This window comes from Astyanax mexicanus, chromosome 1 (genome assembly GCF_023375975.1).
Source record: "Astyanax mexicanus isolate ESR-SI-001 chromosome 1, AstMex3_surface, whole genome shotgun sequence".
NCBI classification, from domain to species: Eukaryota; Metazoa; Chordata; class Actinopteri; order Characiformes; family Acestrorhamphidae; genus Astyanax; species Astyanax mexicanus.
This window is the reverse complement of record NC_064408.1, coordinates 98996063-99019387: the sequence shown is the minus strand read 5'-3', so window position 1 is coordinate 99019387 and position 23325 is coordinate 98996063. Positions and strand designations below refer to the sequence as shown.

The 23325-nt window shown below is 40.3% G+C and overlaps 1 protein-coding gene across 2 annotated transcripts in view; it reads right to left on the bottom strand.

The window, feature by feature from the left end:
* The window catches only part of ctnnd2a (catenin (cadherin-associated protein), delta 2a), a 628772-nt gene that overhangs the window by 176290 nt on the left and 429157 nt on the right, over positions 1–23325 (bottom strand). For both annotated transcript variants that reach the window (XM_007252283.4, XM_022681995.2), the window contains 2 exons: positions 15096–15228; positions 1050–1263 (listed from right to left, as the gene is read on the bottom strand). In XM_007252283.4, the coding sequence (XP_007252345.3) occupies positions 1050–1263; positions 15096–15228 (347 nt within the window). The remainder of the gene's footprint in view (positions 1–1049; positions 1264–15095; positions 15229–23325) is intronic.

The following is a 23325-nucleotide window of genomic DNA, read 5'->3' as shown; positions in this document are numbered from 1 at the left end:
GATGAATTAATGGATATTAATAATGGAGTTAAACTCCCCTCAAGCAGGAAACTCAGACTCATCCAGCGTCCTTGGAAATGTATCATTAGATAGGCAAGTTTAATGCTCATTAAAAGACAACGGCATGTCCTCTGCTAAGATTAAACTCCAACTTCTAACAGTTTGCTCCTCCAGGGTTCCACTCACTGCGTCTGACACTGAGTAGTACGTGCTGTACTTATTTACATCAGAGGAACACCGAGCTCTGCTCTGACTTTCCAGGGAGTGGGGAAGAATTTTAGAACTTATTACAAACAATATGGCCCACACAACCTCCAAACTTTCAGTGAGAAGCAACTAACCCAACAAATCCTTCTGAAGTTTCATATATATATATAGAGTGGTGTGCAATGAGGCCCTTCTAACCCTTCAGAGAAAGGGTGACAATAAGTGCATGTAAATAATTACCTAATTTTTAATCAAGAAATATATATATTAGTATATTAGTTATTGTAAGTGTATGGACTTATTTTACAAATTAACTTTTTAAAAAGACTTCTGCCCCCTTGTGTCTGCGCGTGGACCCTTCTCCTGATTTTGAGAAGGGTGTAGTAACGAGTCTGTTAGCAAAGTCGTAGGACAGTCTAACCAATCAGATTCATGATTTTCACTCCGGGGGCGGAGCCTTGGCATGAATAGTGTGAGTTTTTCCGTGTCAATGGTGCTCATAGGAGGCTTGGGCTCTCTTGTATCTCTGTAAAGCCGCTATGTGACATTTTTTGTGAAAAAAAAAAAAGCTTTATAAATACATTTTAAATGAATTGTATTAAATATGTCAATTATCTTCTGGACAGGCATATTTCCTCAGCAGTTATCATGACATGCCAACTTATAACAATCACAATAACAGCTAAAGATTGCTGAGAGCGCTATGTATATTTTCATTATGTCTTGCTCTAAAAGTCACACTGTTATCACTGTTTTCCACTATTATTTAGCAAGCTTCAGTAGCTAGAAACTTTATTTTCCATTAGTCAGTTTTAGCTTTATAGCAGAACACAGCATCTTACCTGTGACCAGCTCTCTGATGTCCACGTCTGAGGTCTTGCGCAGCAGGCGGACCAGCGCAGGGATGCCTCCACAGTTCTTCAGAGCAATCTTGTTATCGTCGTTAGCTTTTCCATAAACCAAATTCCTTAGAGCCCCGCAAGCACTCCGGTGCACCTCAGCCATCCTGTGGTCCAACAGGTCCACCAGCAATGGGATGCCTCCCTGCCTTCGGATCTGGAAGGAGAAAAGAAGGTTGAGTAATTAGGTTTTATAGATTTGGAATACAAGAAAAAAAAATGTTTTAAATGAAGAGTAGATGCACTTTAGTATATGTCATGTTTGTGGTTTCTGTTGAAGAGATAAAGTTATTTAATAAAAAACTATATAAAATAACTAATATTAGTTTCACATATAGTTTACTTCATATTTGAATAACATATTTGTTTTGAGATTGGGTTGAGTTAACATCATCAATCTATCTGTCTATCAATCATCTTGATTGGCCAACTTTAGATCACAGGCTACAGTACTGTAAATTCTCACTAGAAGGTGCCCTTAAAATACTTTAACTTTCAAAAAATCATTTCCCATAATCTGGTGTGCCTTACGTATGAATTTTACCAGTCAGGTTGTAAGGATCAGTAAAGCCACTCTGCTGAAGTACAGACTTTTGAAGGAGTTTCAGTGAAGTTTCTCCAGCAACGAGGCTGGAGCAGTATTAGCATTAGCCGCTAACTGTGCTAAGTGCTAGCTATTTTGCAGTTCAGAGGCAAGTATTATAGGCCTGTAGCCTGCTGCTAACCCCAGCTAGCACTACTGGAGCAGCATTAGCATGCACATTAACATACATTAGCATGCGTGTTTACCATGTAAAACAAGATATGTGGAACAAATTGCTAGCTAACATTGCCCTGGCTTTCTTGTCTTGCAGAACATTCAGGGTTCCTCAAAGTAGCACTGTCAGGTGGCATTAACTGCACCCAGCCTTAGTGAAAATCTGGAAAACTAACCTTACTGTAAGTAAACAAGGGACTTTTCTCACCTAAATAAACAGTGTATCTGTGCAGATTTACATCCAGCACCCGTTTGACTTTAGAAGAAAATGTTTTTAATTTAAGAATTACAGTTTTGTTTACTTAGCTTAGTTAAGCTTTACAGGTTTATAATTCAGTGTGCCCTATGTATGAAAAAAGACCAGAAAATAGACGTTCATTTGCAGTGCTCCTTATATTCTGATGCACCTTATAGTGCAAAAAATATGGTACTATCAGGTGGTGAATACAGTCCTTACATAAATATTTATATAGTTATATAGTATGCATAGAATGGTGGTTCTTAAAAACCAACCCTCAAGAACCCAAAAGGAGTCTAGATTTCTGCTCTAAGCAATAATATCAGCTGACACTTCAGGGTTCCCTGTAGACCATGTTGAGAAACACTGGTCAGGAAAATTGAAAAGCAAACTAAATAATGACCTACAAATAAAAAAAAAACACCTAAATTATGAATTGTTATCAATAAAACATTATTAAAAACCTTTAATCTATACATTTCAATTAAGAAACTAAACATAACATTCACAAAACAAAAGGATTTTCCATCCATATGTTTCATACATTCATTTATTATGCTGAAATGAGAGAAATCTGAAAATTTCAGCTCCATATTTAAATAGTAAGTATTGTAATCTTTAGAGACACGCAGTGTCACTGTCTCTCAGCACCACAGTTTCAATAGGAAATGCAGAATAGGAGACCACACTTCAACGTCTCTCAGGCAGGCCTACTTTTTCTGAATCCGAGCACTAAAACAAATCACACCAGTGTATGAATCATCCTTTTGATAGCTATTGAGAAGGAACAGCATGACTAAGTCTCTGTCAACAGTGCCTTTATGTTCTGCACCAGTCAATTAAAGGCAGTCAAGTTCATTAAAGAGCTCCGGCACAGAGCGCAATATGCCAAGTGTGCTCGAGAAAGAGAGAGAGAGAGAGAGAGAGAGAGAGAGAGAAATGCTCTGAATCCAAGTGACTGACATTACCTCTCACCCCACATGTACGTACTCACTCCTCATGCCTTTATAAGGAAAATAAAGTCAGGCTGAGAGATACCCTTAATGCTGTGAGTTCCCCTAATGCCCACACTGCTTCAGATTAATATGCTCACATAACAAGAGGCTGTGTCTAATAGAGGCATGTCTGTCTTTAAACACACATTCATAAAGTACTGATTTCTCTATGGGTTAGCCTTGTTGCTGTAAGCACATATAATAAACAGCCACGTCAGAACAAACCATATGAGCCACCGCTGGAGAGCAAGACGCGGCAGATGTCCCTTAGCCCACAGTCCGTCTGTCTTTCTGTCTGTCAGTCCTGCTGCATCCATTCACCGAACCGACAGCCATATTATAATATGCAATTTATTGGTGAGAAACTTGCTGGCATGTTGTCCGTGATAAGGTAATATGAATGTTGTAGATTGATGACGATAAAGATAAACAGTAATCAATGTGTCCATATTTTATTGACGAATGTGTTATTTTGCAAAACTTGTTTTGTACAGAAATCCCAGCGATAATATTTAATAATTCAGTTAATGTGAGAATGTAGGCAATGAAGGCAAGGCAATTAACAAAACACAACGACTAGAAGACAAACACAACTGGATAGAAAAAATATTTACGTAAAAAAAAAAATATATATATATATATATATATATATATATATATATATATATATATATATATACATATAAAAGACAATACCAGATACATGGCGGGTCAAAAAAAGCTCTACAGAGAACAAAGGAAAACCTGAGGGATATATAAGCCAATATACAGACACAGATAAGAAACAGCTGGGGAAGATAACAAGGGGTCTGGGTTACAAATGAGGTTGGAAACTCACTCACAACTCAGGTTGGAAAACGAATGACAGGTTGGGGCTTCCCGTCACAAAAAAATTAAGAAATAGACAATAATAATTAATTGCTTCACCACCTGCTACAGTACTCTTTTCTGAAGACATACGATGCCCCACAGTTAACTAGTTAAACCTCAGCTAGGTTGCTGAACTTGATTGTTTCACTGCTATAGCTATATCTGTATTCAGTGCATGAAGGGTTGTCCCAATTTTTAGGGTTAAGATTTCACCCTTTCCCTTTGTAACATAAGGGTTACACTTGAAAACAACTGGTAGTGGTACAAAAGAGAAATGGGACTAGGCCTTACTTTTAACCAGAATGAGACAGAAAGAGCCATTATTTGAATGTGTTGAGTGAGGAACCGAGTTTAACGGCCTGGTTCTGCAGAGTAATGGGCATTTTCCTTGGGGAAGAGAAAAGCTATCCCAGCTTTGCCGGAGTCTCCCGGGGCCCTCACATAAATTTGCTGTTCCAGTCCACGGCTGGCAGGGAGAAAAACCCTCAGCCCGTCCCGAGGAGCAGAAGTAATCTGATTTTCCGATTCGTGGGCGTCAATAGACAAAAGGCTGTCTGGCTTTGAAAGCCAGCCATGCATTGAGAGCACCACTTTTGAGAAAACACTCTCCCTGGACGCAATGCGTCAACAAGACATGTCGTAGCCTCACCGGCACGATTCATTTTGGTGATTGGTGACTGCTGGGCCGCGACAGATGTTTCTGAGGTATGCAAATAACAAACTGAACATAAAGAGACCCAACTGAAAAACAGGGAACAGGAGCACAACTAGGGAACTCTCCCAGCTCCCACTTTGAAAGCGTGTTAAAGAAAAATCAAACATTTAATAGTGACAGCAGTGTGTAGTTGGTCAGTTGTCTAATAATGTGAAAATTAATATCAATCATTAGTTTTAAGTGTTTACAAACTAACACAGTATAGCAGCAACATATATTTAGACTCAGGTATGAATGTCCCCATTAGAGTATTTTGCCTATTACAGATCCAATACTTGTGTTTGTAGAAATAGTGATAAGATAAGTCTCCTCTTGTGTTTGTGTGTCTGTGTGTTGTGGTATACTGTATACTCTCTACACAACTGTATTAGGATTAAATATTAAATTACAATATGCCTGAATCAGCCCCCAATTCCAACTCGCAGGAAGGACCAAAGCAAGCCAATCAACTGCTTAAGGCCCCGAGCAGTCCTGGGTCCCCCAGACAATTCCTGGTTATGAATTTAATGCAATGACAAACTGTGTGACCCCCCCATCTCCCCCTCCCCCTTTTAAAGTCTGTAATTAAATCTGTCAATGCAAGAAAATACAGGGACACTGTTTTCGCAATCCTCTCAAGGAGGCCCCGCCCACTAGTTGTTGACAGTAACCAGCCAGCCAGGTTTGTGATTCCTGCAGCCAGCAAAATAGGAAACTTCAGCAATCACAAAGCGGAGTTATCCATCAGGAAGCCAGAAAAGAAAGAAGAGAAAGTGGTTGGAATACAGTTGTAAGTGATCATTTACACTGGATAAATTAGGCCTATGTGCCTGGTACAAATGGTGTACGTTTTTTAGTGAATGGGCTGATAATATGGCTATACACACTGGTGTAAATTGTTAAATTAGCAGGATAAGGAAAACACAGTTCTGTTCCAGATTCACTGTTTAGCACATTTAATGGTATGACATTGCAATAGCCTTGTATATTTTGATTTAAATACAAAGGAAGGACACATAACCTGACACTGACTGGCAGTGCCACAGAACTTTAACCCAATAGTCAAATACTTGCACCTGGCACAGATAAGTCAGTATTGGATTATCTGAGTTCCTCCCTATTGGGAGTCACTGAATGGAGTGCTTACTCGGTGGTCCGGATGGACCGGAGACACGAGGTGTTCGGTTAGAGACACAGGCAGAGTCCTTCCGCTCCAGTTCATCCTCTCAGCATTACAGAGCATGCACAAATGGTAATCGACAGATTAGATTTCCCGCCAAAAAGGGCTGATGAAGCTGAACTTAAGCCAGATGCAATCTGCTGCTGGAGACAGAGTGGGGGAGATGGAGAGGGGTCTGGGACCACCTGCTAGAAATAGTGGCTGGCTGCAGAACTGAAAGAGCTTCCTAGCTACAACACTGACTGGGGATCCAAGGATGAAGGCTATAACCATCAGCACCAGGTTCCTCTAGTTAATATGCTGATCTAATCACTATTCTGCTTACTTCCTAAAGCTATGAGCTGCACCTCTGTAACTTAATAGTTTTCAGTAAATTGCTGACTCACACCTTTCTCCGTTCTCTCTTTCACTCTCTCTCTTTTTACTTAATTCTCTTGTTTTAGGAGACTCTCTCTATCTAAGAGGTTCCCTAAGCTGGATCTGGAGCATTTCTTCTATGCACATTTCAGTCTTTCCCCCTGCTGTAACACCCACTCCAACTCAAGAAGGGCTTGCTAATGCGAGGATTAGTTGGATTAGGTGTGTTACAGCAGGGAAAACAACAAAAGTACTCCAGGAGCAAGGTTGGGAGGCAGTACTCAAGATCACCTTTTCTGCAAACAGAGCAGAAATAGAGCGTACTTATTACACTTATTAAAAACTTCCTATAGATTTAAGTCAGCCTGGTCTGAATCTGAATACAGGCTGAGAAAGCTTTATCCAAGCCTAGTCTGGACCAAATCCAGAAAAAGCAACATTTAGCAGGAAATCATTCGAAATCACTTTTGAGTCTTGAGAATAAAACTAAACTAATCCCAACTAAAAATACATACAAAATAGGTATAACCCAATCCAACCTTGACATATATTCAGAAACATCATCCGATTTCGTTTCCTAAATACAGTCAGTTCAGATCAAGTTCCAGAACTTATTAGAACATTGGCTCATTTCACACTGACCTAATTTCAGGGGCCCTAGCCTGTCAATCATTATGCAAGGGGAGGAGCCATGACAGGTCACCCTACTGCTAGTTAACTGATAGCTAACTACTATTACACCAAAGTTACACAGTACAGCAGCTTGCTGGTGATTAGATGCTATGAGATGTTTTAGGAGTGCCAGTACTGCACAATAATGGCACTCTCACTGAAGCTGTTCAAGTATTAACTTAGGGCTTACAAGTCAAAACCACGAGCCATAACAAAACAGCTAAAACGAAACAAAGGATAAATGCTTTCATGATTTCATGATGTCCCAAACCTTACAAAAGTACACTAAACACACACCTTATCTGTTGTTAGGCAGGCAGATGAGAAGGTTGGTAGGTACTGTAGGTATGTAGGCATGTAGGTGGGTTACAATGTTTGGTTCAAGACCATGGATGGATGGACTTAGGCCAGAGGGAGCATTATCTGCTGCACTATTTAAGGCAGAACAGATACTTCAAATAAAGAGTTTCCGAAAATGAAAAGAAGTTCAGCTTCACATAAAATACTGTTTTTAATATTTAACAAGTCTATAACAGGGTTAATAAAAACTAATTAACTATGCACATAATGTTTTATTGTTGCTTATAACTCAACTGGTGATGGGGTGTGAGGTGCATGGTAAAACAATGTGTTTGATAAACGAACACATTTTAAAATAAATGGTAAACAGCAATAATGGAGCTGTAGTATAATCTCAGTAGTAGACCAATGGTTTATGAGGTAATGTGGGATATTGCCACTGGTGTTCTGAACTTCAGAATTTCAAGTACATACTGAATTGAACATATTGAATTTAATTGTTTGTTATTAGTTATTTGTTTGTTCGGAGCGGGTCGACCCGAGGTGGACTGGTTCCTCTCACTGAGTCTTGGTTCCTCTCAAGATTTCCTCCTCTTAATCTAAGGGATTCTTTCTTGCCACTGTGTCACCACAATAATTGGCATCTCTGTGGTGCTGCTCATAAGAGGTGTGGACCTGTTTTTTTGTTTTTTTTTTCTCTGTAAAGCTGCTTTGTGACAACTTCTGTTGTAAAAAGCGCAATATAAATAAAAAAAATACATAAAATTTAATTAAATACAGACTTAAATTCTCACCGGATTATAAGTGCATTTTAAGCAACACGAATTGGATGGAGAAAAGGACACTGGATGTTAATCTACACAGATTTCTCTCCAGGTGATTAAAGCACTATCGTTTAGTTCCAGCAAGCTTAGAATTCCAGTATTTTAGTGCGGTTAGCTGCAGTACTGGACAAGGGTAGTAGCCGTGCTAGCCGCAGTTAGCAGCGCTTAATGATAGTAAAAGCCGTCAGACAGCGCTACACTGAGAAACCCTGACTGTTCCAACAAGCCAGGGCGCTATCAGCTAGCGGTTCGTCCCACATAGCTTGTTTTAATACGGTAAACATGCAGGCTACAGTCCGAAATACTCAACTCTTAAGAACGAAAGATCGAGCACTTAGCATAGTTAGCAGCTAATGCTAATACTGCTTCAGCCTTGGTGCTGTAGAAACTTCACTGAAACTCCTTTATATTGCTGTACTTCAGTGGAGTGGCTTTTCTGCTCCTTTACAACATGACTGGTAGAATTCATACATAAGACGCACTGGATTATAAGGCACACTAACGATTTTTGGGACAATTTAAGAACATATATATATTTTACAATTAATGAATAATGTAATAAGAGTTACAACATCATTTTAGTGTATTTCCCAATGTCCACATTCAATCACAGGATGGCATTCCTTTGCACAAATCCAAGAACACAGTTAATGATACAATACATATACTGTAGTAACACGTGTCTCAGTTGAGGCTCTGTAAAATGAACTAGATAGATAGATAGATAGATAGATAGATAGATAGATAGATAGATAGATAGATAGATAGATAGATAGATAGATACTTTATTTATCCCGAAGGAAACTTAGGCATCCAGCAGCAACAACACAATGCAATAAGAAACATACTCAGACAAATCAAAACACAGAAGAATAGAAAATATATAAGGCTATAAAAAACCTAACTGTACAAGGTAAGGATCTATCTGTAAACGGAGCGGTGCAGTAGATGTTGCTAATGGTCATAAATAATTAAATAATTAACAGAGTAAAGTGCAATGACATCGATTACGAAAGTGACTAATGTGACATAGAAATATAATATAATATAAATATGCATACGTTAGAAGACAGTTCTAAAAAGAAAGAGAATGTGAAAATGTGAATACCCAATCATGAGTAAAGTATACTTTGATGTAAGCGAGGTTGTGGAAGTGTTAATATAAATAATTAAGTTGTTGAACTAGGCTCTACCTGGACCTGCATACACAATAAATAAGGTTATTTTTTGGCTTGCAAGCTAAACAGTCAAAGAATGTGTTGTTCATTTTAAAGAAGCAGCACTGCAGGAGGCAATACAACCCTGGGGCCGTAATATAGTCCAGCGAGAACAACATGTAAGGTGTTGAAAACAGCATTTCTGAAACGCCCCACAATGGCCCTCAGTGGGGCGATGCAGACCGGTGTCATTTTTCACCATCCGCTGGCGTAATGTGAAAGGGCCTGTGAATTCATGCATTCGGGGAAGTGAATGGCAGTCATGAAATAACTTGTCCAGGGCTCCTCAACCATCTGCCGCCGCACTGTCACATACAATTAACTCTTCCATTTCACCACCTGGTCACAAACTCGCAGACGCACGACCGTGCAAATCCACCCCCCCCCCGGTTTCAATATGACATTTATAGGATGGAGATGATATCACTGATGTCATCGTTGACCTGCCAACATCCCCCCATTTCCTCCCTTTCTCCGATTACATGGCAGACCCGCCGCACACTAAATGTGAGGGAAACCTTGATGGAAAGCAATGCGGCATTGAATCACTCCATTCACTCCATTCACTGAGGGAGAAGAGCGGACCTGTTCGTTAGCTTCAGCTCAGGTTCGTATCAAACTGAATAGACCAGCACTTGGCTTTTGTAATGCGTCAGACTTCAAGATCATGCTTTATTCAAAAAAGCACACTCGTGCCAAGGAAACTTTGCTGTGAAGTGCTTCAGTTAGACTGAAAATCAAATATAAAGCATCTGGAGAATGTGATTTTATAAGAAAACGTGATGATAAACGTGTCCGCCTGCTGAAACTCAAGGTGAGAATAGTTTGTATTAAACTATATACAGTAAAATAAAATAATAAAAAATAAAAAAGAACATTGTTGCTGAGCAGATTCCAGGATTATCCATGATAAAGTTTTGTACTTACTAGAAAGTATTTTATTGTTCCCAAATGAAACAAAGCAAAGGTCTATAACTTTATTAATACATGCTGTGTCATTCTAAAATGAGTCATGAGATAATAGTATGTGAACTGATCGTGAAGTAATACCTGAGGGGATGGCTTGGAAATGACCAAACCAAGTAAAGGTTGTGAGGTGTTATCTTGTAAATAGAGTGTCAGAGTTTGAGCAAAGCCTGATGGTGGGTGCATATAGCTTCCATTTCCAAGTTGTGCAGGCATGTATCATTCCTCAGCCCACAGTGTCATGTGGGTAATGGGAATGCGTCATAAAAAGGAGTACCACCCACAGTGGACAGCACAGTAGATGGTAATGATCAGAGCTGGTGGCATCTGGTTAGATTTGCCAAAGCAAATAGAAAAGCAAATCTGAGTGAAATCACATGAATATTCAATGCAGGATGCCCCACACACATATCCAACAGGTCAGTGCAGTGTTTTTAGCTGCTTCCATTTAACATGGCAAAAGTCATGGGAGACTAGGGTCTCAATCTTACACTTGTTACACACTTAAGGACAAAAAGCAGTGCACAGACCCAATTTTTACATCAGCAATAAACAGAATACACAATAAAATAACATTGATGTTCCTGTAAATGACCTGCTCACAGACCATGCACAGTGTGAACACGCAGGTTAGTCTCCTCTGCTGAGAACAGAACAGTACAGAAGCACTGCACCATTAAAATACCAATATGGCAAAGTCAGAGCACACCTGGCTATTAAAGGCTATGGCAAGTGACATGCTGACTGGTTTATTATTTTTATTTTATCAAGCTGTGCAATACGTGGTTGATAGCTTTCCTATAGATCGCCAAAAAAGGGTCTAGTCTCACTAGTCTCTGTCCCATGACTTCTGGCATGTATAACTGTCTATAAACAGACACAAATCAGGCATTTTTTTTTACTTTTTTGAGACATACAAATTTCCTTGTATCTAACAAATACAAAATACACTGCTTCCAATGTAACTGATGTACCGTATTTTTTCGAATTATAAGGTGCACTTAAAGATCTTTAATTTTCCCAAAAATAATCAGTGTGCCATATAATCTGGTCAGGTTGTAAGAAGCAGTAAAGTCACTCCACTGAAGTGTAGCATCATAAAAGAGTTTCAGTTTAGTTCACCCAAATAAACATTATATATTATAATAATATTATAATCCGATGCGCCTTATGTATGAAAACAGACCAGAAAATAGGCGTCTATTGATAGTGCGCTTAATAATCTGGCGTGCCTTATAGTGCGAAAAATACGATACATGGATGTCAAAAACCCAGGACATCTGAAATCATATTGTGTACTGACACAAAATATCGTCATTATAATGCTTTTTTTTTATATATATATATTTTTGATGTTCTTTACATTGTGTTAAAAGTTAATGATGAATTTACTAAAAGGAGCACTCTAAAAAAAATCAGAATTTAATAGTATTTCATTTAATTTCACTGAACGTTAAGAAGAGTTTTTTCCTTTTCTTGTAGAAACTGACTTTTGCATAACAGTGACAAGATACTGTTTGGTTTTCCACAACAAAAAAAGATGCTTAACATTTCTTCTGTAGACAAGACTAATATACATGAATAAATGATGACTGTCAGTGAATGAGGACTGTTAATGACAATACTGACTTTACTGAAAAACCATGAAGCCTTTAAAAAGAATATCCATCCACAGAAGCTGCAGGTCTCCTTTACTTTCTGCACGTATGAAAAATGCATGTTGGGGGTGCGGGTTAGTGTGGAGGCAGGACTTGTGAAAAGTAGGCCAGGGTAGAAAAGAGCCAATTACAGAGTTCTCTGCTCTGTACGTCACTGCTGCTGTAAATGTCAGTGTCAATATCTGTAAGTTTGCAGCTCACTGCTACATAACAGTTGGAGGAATCCTAATTATTTTACTTATTTTTTTTAAGGTGGAATTACAGTATAAGCAGTATAACTGTATTTTTATTCTCTTGAAGGATAGTCAGGCACCAGCCAGGTCTGGAGCAAACATGTGGTTTACAGGCTTACCATGGCAACACTTAAATATGACAAGGAGGATGTAAATGAAAATAGTCTAGATTTTAAAAAGACATTTTAAAATATGTATTCTTATTAAAATAATAATAACCACACTTGCATGCCACATGTCATGAGACAGCAATTCATATGCTGACTTTTTTTGCTGCCTAAAGCTAAAAAGGGACATGGAAAGCTAAAGAAGTGTCTAAGAAGACACTGCAGGTCACGATCATTCATCATTCAGTAATGCCTTCTATGACATTTTCTATTCCTGGTACTCACGTGATACTGAGGACTGAGGAATGTTTTTAAAGTAAATTAAATGCATCCAGTTCTTACAGTGTATCGACAGACCCCACATTCTAGATACTATCAGAAATAAGCCAACCAATAACCCTATTACTCCAATACCTCATTACAATATTCTCTATTGGAGTAATCTAATTTAAAAATATACTCATTACAGCTCTAAAGAAAATATTACAGGAGAAGCACATTACCCATTAGCTTTTCTGAATGTATGTAATCATGATTTTTTTTTATTAAAGGAGAATTATGAAAAAGGAGGCACTGATGAGGGTATTGTAAGAAATGAGGTGGTGAACTTCTTAACTCTGGGTGATATTCCCCAGGATTTTGGGTGCCTCTTCTGAAGGACAGCTGTTCTTTCAGCGAGGCCTCAATCACTTCTCTGAGCTCCTGGGACCAAACAGTCTGCAGGGTAGCCCACCTACCTCACTACCAAACATCCCAGCAGTAATATGCAGCTTCCCCCAGAGACCCCTCCACCCAGGTCCAAGCTAATTCAGCTTCAGCTACATGCCAGTAGTGAAGTGCAGTGTGGCAGAGCAGAGAATATGTTTAACACTCTGCCTCTATTACCACTTGTCTGAGGGAACAGAAAGCAATTGCTTATATAAAAGATGATGAATATTGCATGAGAAAGATCTAAATCCCTCAAAGCATCTTCATGTAATATAAAATAAAGCTTTTTGTCATTGTCATTATTACCTTCTGCCATGACATGGTCGTTGTTGTTTGTTTCTACTGAGCAAATAACTGTGCTGCTGAGTTGGGTTTACTGTGTTATCATTAGACATGACCTTTAATAATGGAAAAAGTCCATTTCTCTTTCAGAGCCTTATTCAACCAAAAACAAATCTCAATTTAATTTATGAAGAAAAAAAACATACAAACAAAAAAAAGAAAAGAGAGAATTAATTTTGCTGTTTGGCTTAATAAATATGACAGTTTATAAATCCTAAAGGAAGGATGGTCCGATCGGCGCTCGTAAACTAAGCTAATTTAGGCTGTGCGGTTTGTTTATTTTTTTCATTAAACAACATTTAAAAGTTTGTCCGTCGGTTCCCCGCTCTTCTTAGCTAGCTTTGCTCCCTCAGATTTATTTCCCGCAAATTAAATTTTCTCGTCCTCCCAGCCTCCCTTAAGCCTCTGGGACACAATTACTGGGCCGCTTCGTGTGGAATGGCTGTCAATACACCGCTTTCCTCTTATTGTTTGTCTGCGCATGCTATAATTACTGTGGCTATGCAAAGGCCCTCTTTAACATTCTATAAACTCACTGCTGGGAACTCCAGAGGCCGAGATACGCCATCAAATTTCAATAAAGGCTCGCATCATGAATTATATGACGGCATGTACAAGAATTAATTTCATAGAACAAAACACATTAATAAACTGGCTGCAGTAAGTACTCTGAAAGGAGGGCTCTCTCAGGACACTAGAGGAACCGAGAGCAGCAGCCGCCATTCGTCTCAGCCTGCTGAAGTTGAGCATGAGTTAGATTATCAGTTACAGTCTTTAGGTAGCTTTAGATGTTTGTGTTAAGACCACAGTACACATATTACATCTTTTTGTATGTAAAAAAATAAATTCAGATGTGATTGTTTTTTTTTCATTGTTTGTGTACATTGTAAATTTAATATTGAAGATATTAAAGCTATTTAGCAAACAAAAAAAACTGAATATGTTTTATACTTCAGAATGTTCTAAATATCCACATTTAGCTTTGAGGACAGACCTGCTCACTCTTAGTATTTTAATCTCAGAGGCTTCAGTGTCAGGGAGAGTCACCTGGAATAGTTTTCTCAGATTCTTGAAGAAGTTCCTGGAGGTGCTGAACAATAGTTGCTGCTTTTTCTTCATGCTGTGAAGCTCCAACTTATCACAAATCACCTCAAATCACCATCTCAATTGATCAGGTTTAGATCAGGAGATTGCGGAGGACAACAAACTTTGATAGACTTTCTCTGTCTTTGTATAATATTATGTATCAAATATTTTTTTATTACTACTCTAATACTCATTCTATTTTTATAATTTTGTTTAATTTTTTTTTCCATTGTCACCCCAATTTACAAGGCCAATACCCAACCCACTCATTACGACTCTCCCCTATCACTAGTGATGCCCCAAAACAAGGAGGGTAAAGACTAGCACATGCCTCCTCCAATACATGTGAAGTCAGCCTTCACCTCTTTTTGAACTGCTACTGATGCAGCATTACTGAGTGTCATCACAGCGCACTCGGAGGAAAGCGCAGCGACTCTGTTCTGATACATCAGCTCACAGATGCCTTGTGCTGATCAACATCACCATTTAGCGTGATGTGGGGAAAGAGCACCATCTACCCACCCAGAGAGAGCCCATCCGGGTACCAATGGCAAGCTACATGAACAGGATTCGAACTGACGCTAACCAGATCTTAGTGGCAGCGCTTAGCCCTGCTTTATACTGATCTTTCAGAAAAAAGCATGTGAACGGTAGAGAAAAGAGGTTTTATAGGAAGTGTCTGAACACGGTTTAGTGTTAGTTACCTCACAGAGAGGATAGTGCTTATGCCAGCAGAAAGAAGCCGTTGTCTGGCTCTTAGGAGGGCTGTAGGAAAGGGGGCTTACCTCGGCTTTAATCTTGTTGTCTCCGAAGCACAGGTGCTGGAGGTACGCCGCAGCATTGGACTGAACTGAGGGGAACTGATGCTGGAGCATCTGAATAACTTCAGGCAGCTCAGGGTCTCTCCAACCAAACTCCCTACAGAGGAACACACAGAGAAAGAGAGAGAGTTTAATAGGTTTTATATATTTCTGCCACAGTGGGAGGTTAAAGCAGAACATACATTACTGTAAGTAGTTAGAAATCACTGTTTTCAATCATTTCATTTGTAGTATGTAGGATGTATATATAAAATGATAGAGTATATAAAGATCAAACTAAACAAAACGTATGTATATAGCACAAAACAGCTTTACTGAAATATTGTAGGAAGACAGAGAATCAGATAAAACATAAAGCATTAAATAAGGAGCACTGGAGGACAGAAAAACTTGCCTCCAGGAAGAAACTTCAGGAGGAAGACTCACATGTATTATCACATGTACTATCTAGGTTCATATATAAGAGGGGGACCCATCCTCCTTTGGTCAGACATCTTCTAACTTCTGAATTCTAAAAAGTCACACATTATTTTTTCACAGACAAAATATTATTACTTATTATCAGTACACAAAAAAATACAGAAGAATAATAAATGCAAATAAGGCATCTACTGTATGTAACTGTTAAAATTACAGTTGAATCTGGAGTGATATAATAAAAAAATCATATCTAGAATATATAAACTTGCATTAAATAATATGTAATTTGACAAATTAATACATAAAATAACACATGTGTCAACAAGACATGGGTTTGTAGTTAAAGTAGCCTTTTAGCCTAGTAGCTAAGTAGCATCAGTAAATCATCTAAAGCCTCTATTATACATATTCAAAAAAAAGTAGGCATCAAAATATATAGATATGAAACATAAAATCTAATATATTAACTGTTTTTTTAGACATGAGACAATACTGTTATCCCCTTATGCTCCCAGTGACTTTTATTACTCCATATACATTGGAAAAAGACTGTAACACATAAAGCTCTTGTGTGTTTGGAAGAATACACTTTGTCCCCATTTACACCTGGTCACTTTACTGTAAGTAATTAATACCTGTATTGTATCTTAATAAGAATAGACACATGCACACTTAATCATGAATACATAGTCATAGTCAATAAACATAAAATAGTCAAATGTGCCAAATATGGTTAACCAGACAGAACTCAAGATGATCAGTAAGTCCGAATATGCAAATCCGCTCATTATTAAACAACCAGCTGTGCTATGCTAAAGATGGTTACTGTCACGGAATTCACAATTATACATGTCATCATGCATACATGTACATGCAGTCGTCGTCCTCCATGATTGTCTTCCTCAAAGACATGGATCATGTGTCCATTAAAGTGACGCATGAGGAGAGGCTTCAGCTGTATTGGGAGGAGTTTTGGTTCTTAAGGGACTATTGGTCAGATGGATGCGTTTACACTGCTATATTATGTAAGGCTAAGTATTGACAAGAACCTAGTGATTCTAGTGATAGAATATGTATCATGATACAGAGGTCATGACTCAATATAGGAAAGCTGTCATAATAAAAAACACACACTATTATATTTATAAAAAAAATCTGATTGCCTTTATTCAATTAGAAAAGTAGGATCAGAAGAAGACAGAAGTACAACACTACTTATCTAGCTAGATGTTAGGGTTTAGTAAACACAAAATACAATGAACCACTGTCTGCCACCAATTATATAAACCATGTAAACTATTAATAAAAAAACGATACTGGACCCTATTTCAGTGATCTATAGGCGAGCTATCAAACACACAATGATGTGCAGCTTGATTTAGGATGTGTCTTTGGTATCGTGAGTACACAAAAAACACACCTTGCACGGCTCAAAACACATAAAAGACATGAGTGTAACGTAAAGAAAACCAATCAGTGTGTCACTTGCCATTTCCTTTAAGAGCCAGGTGTGCTCTGACTTTGGCAGATTGGTATTTTAAAGGCGCAGTGCTTCTGCTCCTCTCAGCAGAGAAAACCCAAATGATGTAAACTTTGGGTTTGTGAATGGCTGCCTGTCCTTGTGTGTGTGCGTGTGTGTGTAAACAGTAGGGGCTGTATGCAATTAAGCATGCACTTGGCACCTGTGTGGCCAAGATAGCAATGAACGTTTGACGGTTGACTGTTGTCAGGGTTTTAATCAGTGAGTGGAGCACCTGTGTTTTTCGCTGCCATGATAGCAATGATAACATGCCAGAAATTTACCTGAACACACCTCACTTCCAGAACAAATCTGTCAGTATTCAAACTGTGCAGGTGCATGACATAAAAAAACAGTCTGTTAGGTGTAAGATAGCAATGAGCATTGTAAGGCACCTTGTGCATGGTGTAAAATAGACCCCACTGTGGATTTTGAAACTCTATACAATATTACAAAAGATAATATCATGATACTATAATAATATAATCAATATTTTCTTATGTCCTTAATAACGTGTCAGGCCACCTCCTAAAGTGATCTAATTGATCGGTTTTGTATTTATATTTGTTTTAAATGCATCTTGGCTGAGTTTACACTTGCCTTTGTACAAGGTTTGGCCTGATCCAGGTATAATCCTGATTCTCCAAGCGCCTGAAGTGACCAGGTGTAAACTCTGGATGCAACTCTGTTGTTTTATCACCTTTAAAACTCACCAAGCAGCAAGAGAAATAAAGGCTTTGTGTGAAATTGATACAGAGGAAATGTTTCTCTTTATTGTATTATTGCTGTGAAACAGAGGAAATGGGAAGCTAGTGGTGGCCTGATCCACACTGGATTTGTTCATTTTCACTGATGCCAGGTCATTTGAACTAGATGAGAGAAAATAGGTGTAGTTTGAGGACTGATTGTGTACAGTCGTGCCTGGAGTAACAATGCAGCACAAACTTCACCTGCACTTATATAACCCTGGAAGAGGACGGTAATGGCAGCTGCTGATGGTTCTGGAACTGTTCATGAGCTGAATACTGCTGTACTTCAGTACAGAACACACACAAGACTCGTCTCTACCTCTAGTTCCCCCGAGGCCTCGCTGAGGAAAGAGATGGAATTCACGATGAGACTAGTCTGCTTGAAAACAGATGAATAAACAAATTTATAAAGAAGCCAGCCTACATACTTCCCTACAGCTGCATATGCGACCTGCTCTTCACGGATACCGAATATACAGCAGAGAATATTCAAACTTTCCACATTTTATATTCTTAAAGAATTTTATATTCCTAAAGTATTACTGTGGAGGTTAACTATGGATGTACAGTGTATATGCAATAGCATTTCACTTCTGTTGTTCTATTGTTGAGCTAAGCTAGGACAATGCCAACAATCATAAGTGGGATGTATCTAAAATAATATATAAAAATATATACTATATAAAAATATATAATATATAATATAGAGAATAAAAAGTTTATATTATTTTACCAAATTAAAAACCTCTGGAATATAATCAAGAGGAAGATGGATGATCACAAGCCTTCAACACAAGCAGAACTGCTTGAATTTTTGCACCAGGAGTGGCATAAGGTTATCCAAAAGCAGTGTGTAAGACTGGTGGAGGAGAACATGCCAAGATGCATGAAAACTGTGATTAAAAACCAGGGTTATTCCACCCAAAAATGGAATCTGAACTTGTTTTATTTGCATTATTTGAGGTCTGAGAGCTCTGTATATTTTTTTGTTATTTCAGCCATTTCTCATTTTCTGCAAATAAATGCTCTAAATGACAATATTTTTATTTGGAATTTGGGAGAAATGTTGTCTGTAGTTTATAAAATAAAACAACAATGTTTACTTTATATATACCTATAAATAGCAAAATCAGAGAAACTGATTCAGTCTCTTAATTTTATATTAGTAATTTTATATATAGGTTGTCTGGTGCGCATTTTTAAATTCTCCTAGCTATTTGGGATTAGTAAGAGATAACAAGTATAAGAACTTTAAACTTTGTCTTTGTACAGGAAGTTTAAAAAAAAAGAACTGTGGATAGTAGTTCATTTAACATTTAAAATGAATACTTGACATTTGGGATCAGAATGATCAAATTAGTCCAAACTTTTTTTTTATATATCTACAGTATGTAAATAAACTATATAAACTACATTTAAAACATAAAATTCAGTGGCTGAAGTTTCTCACTGGAATGGCTGTAGAAACATTTGACTGGGATTCCTGCCTTCTTGTTTTCAACCAATTAAGTGTCATATAAGTATTACTGTGAAAGCTAACTAGTGATACAGTATATAAAATACAATTTAACTTGTTCTATTGTTGAGTTAACCTAGAACAATGCCAAATGTGATAACCTGGAACATGAAAAGTGGAACATATGTACTGGTTGGAGGTTGGATTCACCATAAAACAGTGGGAAATAACTCCGATCTTCAATGTGTCTTTTAGAATTGTTATGAATTTGCTAAGTGCGGACCACGCCTTATAGAAGTAGAAAAGGAAGAAAAAGGGGAGGGAACTCGGGGAAATTTGGGCTGGAGTTCTGAACTGCGTGCTGAAGAAGCGTGCAGTTATATCCCCCCCTTTTTATTTAATGAGAAGTGGAAGAGTAGAAAAAAGGGGGTTGTTGGGGAGGAGGTGGGTTGCGAAGTTTTCGTCACGAGAGATAGTTAGTTAGGGGAGGTATTTATAGGACGGTTGATTGATACGGGGTGGAGTTAGAACGTAGAGTTCGGGCGTGGTCCTTCTCCCAAACTTTTGTTATTACATAACATCATTTTGCTAAGTGCGGACCACGCCTTATAGAAGTAGAAAAGGAAGAAAAAGGGGAGGGAACTCGGGGAAATTTGGGCTGGAGTTCTGAACTGCGTGCTGAAGAAGCGTGCAGTTATATCCCCAAAATATGGAGCTTATAATGAAGCTAGTTTGAGATGAGCCTGTCTCGAATCGTCTGGTTTGGAACGGATGTATAAGTGGTACGCCTGAGAAGACCACCGTCCGAGAAGCTTGATGACGTGCTCGGGGATTCCTTGTCTGGAGGCGTTGGATGCTGCACCGATGCGGAATGAGTGGGCGGAGAATTGGTCTGGTGAGTAACCGTTGACTGAAAGGATGAGGCGGAAATGTGTGTGGAACCAGTGCCTTGTGATAATACTACCAGATTCCGTAGTGAACGGAGGATCCGAAGGTGATGCTTGTTGAGAGAGCCGGAGATTTTTGGTGGTGGACGAGTGGTTCGTACGGGCTGAGGGGTGAGTCAAGTTTAAACAGATGGAGGATCGTGGTTTTGCCAAGTTGGTCAGTTTTGCTTCGCTTGATTTTAGAGGTGAGAGTATCCGAGTCCAGGATGCTGAGATCTGATATGAGGGGGTATGAAAAGGAGTTGTGGGAGATTTTAAGTGAAGTGAATTCTGAGCATCTGAGGAATCCGACTTATGCCAGGAGAAATAGCGATTGGAGCGTGGAGGATGTTGTCGGAGGGTAAAAGCCTGATCGGAGGGTTTGAATGCAACGATGGAGGATTTCTGGTGAGATGGGAGCTCGTTCGTGTGAGGATGGAGTTTCCTATTTTTGGATTCCTTTCAGGAGAAAGGAAATTTGAGGGTGATTAGAGGAAGGGTGTGGTATGCCAGTAATTAGTTTAGTGAAAAAATTGATAGCTGCCAGATGGACTCTGAGTGATGAGGAACGGGCTGAATGTTGAGTGTGAATGAAAGTAATATAAGCTGCTATTACGGATGGATGATGAGAAGGGAAAGATATATTATGTGTGGAGTGGAAATTTTTGTATGCTTTCCAGCTTGACCAGTAAGTAGAGAGTGTCTGTGGGGAAACGGCTGAAAGGATGGTTTGTTGTGCTTGGAGGATTAGTTCGTTCAGACGGGGGTTAGGTGTAGTGTAGTTAGTGAAAATGGAGGTACCGGCGTTGGGTTGCAGTCTGCATGCGGAGCCAAGGATCTGAATTTCTGGATTTGAAAGCGAGAAAGAGAGTCAGCAATAGAGTTGGATAAACCTGGGATGTGGACAGCTTTAATTATAAACTGATGCTTAATGGAGTGCCAAGTGAGGCGACGGATAAAAGGCATTATGTCTAGCGATTTTGATCGACTTTTGTTGATGTGGACCGCGGCGAGATTGTCTGAATGGAGTAAAATTGATTTTCCTGACCATTCATGTCCCCAAAGGAGGGCAGCGACGAGGACCGCATATAAGTCCAGAGAGCGCAGAAGAATCGCGCGGCTGCGCAGATGAAGTTCTCCGGCCAAGCAGAAGCGACCAGAGGAAGGAGCGGCATCTGTGAATAGCTTAATATCGAAAGAGCTGGAAGCTGCGTTGGCGTAGAAGAAAAGCAAATCCAGCAGAGCGCCTTAGCAAAGGAGTCGAAGCTTGGGGTTACTTTGCACCCGAAAGCAAGGTGAACTGAAAAACGGACTCTGAAAAGGCGCCAGGAGTCAGGATGGAGAGGGAGGATTTTGAAAGCCGAAACCACGTCAGCCTTAGACAGCCAGGCCCATCGCGGGATGGGGAGCTTCGTCCCGCAAACACACGTCAATGAAGTTCCAGATCCGGGCGTCTTGGAATGTAGCAGGGTTCCAGTGGTGGAGATGAACCGCAGCGCGAGCTGAGAGGGGGCGGCGCTGTAGATGGAGAATGAAGGTCATGAAGCTCCAGCAAGGAGCTGAGCGGGTGCTGCAGCCCGGTGAGAAACGGCGAGAGAGGAGGCGGGGAGAGAATTGACGGAGTAAAGGAAGGAGAAAGGCTGGCTGGAAGGGACGGGTTGGAGAATAGTGTTGCCAACTGCTCAGTAAGGAAAGTAGCCATTGGCTGCAATTTGTGATTAAAACCCCTTGAATGTTAGAAATGTTACAAATGAACTCTAACAAATGGACTACGTCTGTTGCTTTTATAAATAGGCAGAGACTTCTGAAAATAACTCCATTTTAACGTAAATTACATGATTAAGTTTTTTTTTTTTTTTTTTTTTGACAGTCAGCGGCGGCTTTAGGTATGCGCAGTTCGTTGCAGCGTGTTTGAAGAGCGGTGTGAGTGTGTGGTCTGACTGAGACTGCGCTGTGAGTGTCGTGGGCGGGGCTCGCGGCAGCACCTGCTGCTTGCTGAGGAGAAACTGAAGAGCACGTGTGTTCATTTAAACTCTCAATAACAAACAAAAACTACGTTGGCAAGTCGGCAACACTGTTGGAGAACAGCAGGAGGAACGCAGAAATGGAGAAGGAGGATGACAGAGAGGGGGTTCGAACGACTGAGGGGAAGAGGGAAACGAGAGAGACGAGAGAAACGAGGCGCTGAGGCGAAGTTGGTGCCGCGCCAGGGGTGCGAGAGCTGCAGCAGCGGCGAGGGGGAGTTGGACGACTGAGGGAGGGGGAGTTGGACGACTGAGGGAGGGGGAGTCGGACGACTGAGGGAGGGGGAGTTGGACGACTGAAGGAGGGGGAGTTGGACGACTGAAGGAGGGGGAGTTGGACGACTGAAGGAGGGGGAGTTGGACGACTGAAGGAGGGGGAGTTGGACGACAGAGGGGAAGAGAGACGAGAGAGACGAGAGACGAGGCGCTGAGGGGAATTTGGTGCCGCGCCAGGGGCGCGAGAGCTGTAGCGGCAGCGAGTTGAGCGGGTGACGTCATCAGGCCGCGACGCCGGTGCGGCTCATGTGCGCTGTTCAGAGGTCCAGTGAAAAGTTCCGCTTTTGGAGCAGAACGGGGGAAAGGGACGCCGCGGCCCTTCAAAAACCCGCTGCAGCTTAACAACAGTCCAATCGGACATGCGAGAGAGGGGCCCAGGGCCGGCGAGGCCGGCCGAGGAAGACGGGCGTCCGGAGCGGCGAGCCCGCGCAGGAGGAGTAGGGGAAGGGGGAGAAGAGCGGCGGGAGTGCCGAGATCCGGGGGTGCACTGGTGAGGACGACCGACCCGGGAGGAAGAAAAAGCAGTAGCCGGAGTAGAACAGGAGTAGTCGGAATGGAGATTACGGAATTCAGACGACGAGCCCGGCGAGGTGGAGTAGGGGAAGGGGTAGAAGAGCGGCGGGAGTGCCGAGATCCGGGGGTGCACTGGTGAGGACGACCGACCCGGGAGGAAGAATAAGCAGTATCCGGAGTAGAACAGGAGTAGTCGGAATGGAGATTACGGAATTCAGACGACGAGCCCGGCGAGGTGGAGTAGGGGAAGGGGGAGAAGAGCGGCGGGAGTGCCGAGATCCGGGGGTGCACTGGTGAGGACGACCGACCCG